Source organism: Botryllus schlosseri, chromosome 9 (assembly GCF_051294905.1).
Source record: "Botryllus schlosseri isolate E-star chromosome 9, Bs_hap1, whole genome shotgun sequence".
In the NCBI taxonomy this organism is placed as follows: domain Eukaryota; kingdom Metazoa; phylum Chordata; class Ascidiacea; order Stolidobranchia; family Styelidae; genus Botryllus; species Botryllus schlosseri.
In genome coordinates this window covers 19,641,671-19,645,777 of record NC_137244.1, presented here as the reverse complement: position 1 = coordinate 19,645,777, position 4,107 = coordinate 19,641,671, and the positions used below count along the sequence as shown (strand labels likewise).

At 40.5% G+C, this 4,107-nt stretch overlaps 1 protein-coding gene across 1 annotated transcript; it reads left to right on the top strand.

The window, feature by feature from the left end:
* Window positions 1-1,883: 1,883 nt before the first annotated feature.
* On the top strand, window positions 1,884-3,344 carry LOC145446330 (uncharacterized). The gene is made up of 5 exons (XM_080324591.1): window positions 1,884-2,121; window positions 2,199-2,307; window positions 2,372-2,439; window positions 2,592-2,669; window positions 2,910-3,344. Exons 1-5 carry the CDS (start codon window positions 1,980-1,982, stop codon window positions 3,191-3,193), a joined length of 681 nt encoding a protein of 226 aa, XP_080180717.1. The 5' UTR covers window positions 1,884-1,979; the 3' UTR covers window positions 3,194-3,344.
* The last annotated feature ends 763 nt before the right edge of the window (window positions 3,345-4,107 follow it).

The following is a 4,107-nucleotide window of genomic DNA, read 5'->3' as shown; positions in this document are numbered from 1 at the left end:
TGCATATATTATATCTATATGGTATCATACATCTATGTATGCAAATATATATTGGCCAGTATGGCTGATGAAGATGCTCTCATCATGCTGGTGACCAAGAGCCACAGGGTTCCATACTATTACCGAGAATGCTATTACCGAGATGTACATTACCGAGAATGCTATTACCGAGAATGGACATTACCGAGAACGGACATTACCGAGAATAGACATTGCCGAGAACGGACATTACGGAGAATTGACATTACCGAGAATGGCCAATGCCAAGAATCTAGCTTATTGAGACGGTCGTTGTCAAGAAATTTATACCGGATAATCGATACCGAATGTGGCAACGCCGTGATACATGCACGCGAGCTGTTCATATGCATAACATGCCCGCATATTGCATATATTGTAGGGTTGCCATACGTCCGGAATTTCCCGGACATGTCCGGAATTTCACTGGAAAATCTGCGTCCGGGAGGAATTTCTAAAATATGCCTAAATGTCCGGAATTTTGAAGGCTTGAAGTAGGCTGAAAATCAACAGAAACAATATTATTTTTAAGCAGATTTATGCTATTCTAAATTCTTCTTCGCGCTGCCCGCGAGTTAAAGCAACGTATATTGATATTAGTATGGGCACCAGGCACCACCCTCACCAAAAAATGCAATCAAAAATAAATATAAATAACCATCATTTACTGAAATAAATCAAATTATATAAGCAAACGGTATATTCCTGGAGTTGGTTAAGGCCTATTGGACGCTTCAGTCACAGACAGTGGTTCCAAATCTTGGGATCGTTTGCCTTTATCTTGGGATCGTCATGATGTTGGACGTAATAAGATTCCTAGGCCATGAGTAAGTTTGGGCAAGCTGAAATTTTTTAGTAATCAGCTCATTCAAGTTTTGAGCTGGGCCACGACACATTTTCAAGATGGAAATGAGGTCGCGACCATAAAAGGTTGGAAATCACCGGATGTGAAACCTGCTTGTGCATTTTATAGTAGCCTAATATATGGAAGAATCAATATTATTGACAGAGTTCATTCATAAAGTTTAACAGCCAAATGCATAGTAAGTGCCCAGAAAGTTACATCGATTACCCTATGGTGGGCCCAAGATCAGTGTTTTTGGGGCGGAAGGGGGCAGAGAAAATGTTGTTTCCAATCAGTATAGCAGGGCTGTCAATCACAATCCCGACAGGCCAGACACGGCCCGCCAGACGATTTCATCCGGTCCGTGGATAAATCTATTGCGGACCCCAGCAAGTAGCAATCCCCATAGCTCACATTACAGAGGGCCCAATTCATGACCTATGTTCCTCTCCATTTCTGTATACAGTCGATTGGCAATATTTTGCTAGTGTGACGTCATATTAACAGACAATGTGTTATACCTCATTTTAAATCCGCTAGTGGGCGCTAAAGAGTGTCCGGAATTTGCTTCACAAAAATATGGTAACCCTAATATATTGCATTCTCGGTAATGTCCATTCTCGGTGGTGTCCATTCTCGGTAATGTTCATTCTCGGTATTGTCCATTCTCGGTAATGTCCATTCTCGGTATTGTCCTTCTCGGTAATAGCATTCTCGGTAATAGCATTCTCGGTATTGATCGGACACCGAGCCACAGGACGGCAGAAAGACAGCTTTAAGAGGTCGCCTCACGGTGGCAGTAAAGGCAATGATCAACGATTGCAGTTCGTGGAGCCATCCTCTGTGAATAGATTTTCAAAGTAGCGGATTTAGTCACTGAATGATTATTTTAACAAAGTTATTGTATCTGAATCTTTAAATCTCTACAAACAAACCTAGTGGGCGACAGCACGCGGTACAAACGATGACTACTGAACCGTTTACGTCACCACATCGACAGCGTTCAATGGTCATGGTTGGCTGGTTTTAATCGAGACTGCTGTCGATTCGGAACAGCAGAAATCTAGGCTATATGACAGTGACAGCTGGTTGTTGCTAGGAAGTGGTTTAATGAAATATGGTGCTTTTTCTGAATGTGTTCGTCAACCAAAGGATTTTAATTCAACATAGAGGACGTGTCATACCTGGAAGAGTGAAATATAAAGGTCATTTGAATCAGGAAGCTGGGGAATGGGTTGGAGTAGAGTTGGATTATCCATGTTAGTTATTCAAATCAGATTCACGTGTTAATCGTCTTCCAAAAGTAAATCAAATATCTTTGATTTTCTAATTGCAGTTGGAAGACACAACGGGAAATGGAGAGGCTGGCAATACTTTACATGTCCCGAGAAATGCGGACTATTCACACACGCCTCCAATGTGAAGTTTTATCCGACTGTAAAAAGGTTATGGTATTTTTGAGCTTGTTAGGTTTGAGTCTTTTCATGATATTGTATTCATTTGAAACAGAAGTCGAAACCGTTACAGAAAAGTCAGTGACGGTAACGATATCGACGAAGCACTATTTCATACGGAAAGTGAGTTAATTACTTGATTCCAATCTGTTATGATGTAAAACTGAAAAGGCATTCCAAATAGCCCTTTCATTCATTCAAAATCGAACCCGCTAAAGTGTACAAATATTTGTTCAGTGTGACAACGCATATTATACCGTATCACATCTTTTCAGAACCTGATGTTAAGTCCAAGCGATACCCGATGTCAGTGGATATGAGCTACATTCGTCGCGCGAAGTCTACTTTTGTGGGTAGGAATATCTGCTTTTTCTTGCTGCTGATCATCTGGAAACGTTCCTCTGCTTATATTTGACCAGCTATGTATTACAAACATACATGCAGATAGTGATAGATGTATTTTGACTGTTCCCAGTATGTCTCAAGAAGTTCATTCCACGAAAATAGTTGAATACATTAGCTGTATGACCCAATAAATATTGCTTCTTCTACATTCATATCGAAATATTCTTGACGATTTATTCTCCGTTTAGATTCTTCATATGAAGGGGGATTTTCAAGAGGAAGGCGCTATCCTCTTTCGCATTCCGTGGGTAACCACATACCGGCAAGCACTATGTTAAATCCAGTCACCGCGATTAAACCGTTCCAATACATTTCCGATCCCATTCATGACGAATATGCCACGAGTTGGAATAATTTTAATTCCACGCCAACTATTCCCCACTACACTATGCCACACGAAGAGCAATTGCGGAGGCAATATTCATCACAGGAACATCGGAGATCGTCTCGCCCGCGATTTGTCACTGTCTGAACGTGTAAGATATGTACTTGGACTATATATTGTACATAACTGCCCAAGTTCCTATGATCAAGTTCTAATGCAAGCCTTTCTCAGTGTTATTAATGTTTAGTCGATCTATTCTGTACTATGCCTCATTGTGATTCAATATGTCGTTCTTGCATTTAGTTGTTGTCTTCATTCATCGCCCGAAAAGGTATAGGTATAGGGCAGGCGAAGCAACGCGCTCACTCGCCGCCGCTACACCGCCCAGGCTAATGCAGAATCTTGCTATTATATGTCAGGATCAGCTATGTGAAATGGAGTTTAATCACGTTAAGGAGCCTTACCAATCGATGGGTTCGCAGAATCACGAATTGGACATTGCTTCCGTGGTAAAGCACTCGCTATACAATATCATGGTCGGGAACCTATATGGCTCTTTTGGTAGGGTTACCATACGTCCTCTTTTAAGAGGATTTGTCCTCTTTTTTGAGAATGTCCTCGGAGGACACCTAAATGTCCTCTTTTTTGAGAATTTGACCTTTTTTAAAATAGTGTTGGGTAAATATAGGTTAAAATTCGACTGAGATATAGGAAATTGGTCGTCAAGTACGTTCCGGCGGGTATTTCGGGAGATGAGCCGGAAAGTTGACCTTTTTTTAGTCAACCAACCACAGAGTCGGGGAAACCATATTTTCCGGGTTTTACTCCAGTATTGTAAGTCTGAAAATCCTCTTTTCTTCAGATTTCTTAAATATGGTAACCCTACTTTTGGGTATAATATATGGCTTTTTGACAAATTTTTACTTTTGAATAGTATATTCATAATTTTACTTTTGTACCACATTTATCAATATTGCAGCAACTTGTTAGTACATATTCATAACAACCAGAATTTTTTTTTGTCGCGGTAGCAAAATCATGTCGTTACGAGATCAAGACAT

Excerpts from the sequence above, each read along its gene's own strand:
- LOC145446330 (XM_080324591.1), top strand. The coding sequence starts at position 1,980 with ATGGTGCTTTTTCTGAATGTGTTCGTCAACCAAAGGATTTTAATTCAA. Across the intron at positions 2,308-2,371 it reads TTTTATCCGACTGTAAAAAG|AAGTCGAAACCGTTACAGAA; the intron begins GTTATGGTATTT and ends CATTTGAAACAG. Across the intron at positions 2,670-2,909 it reads CGCGAAGTCTACTTTTGTGG|ATTCTTCATATGAAGGGGGA; the intron begins GTAGGAATATCT and ends TTCTCCGTTTAG.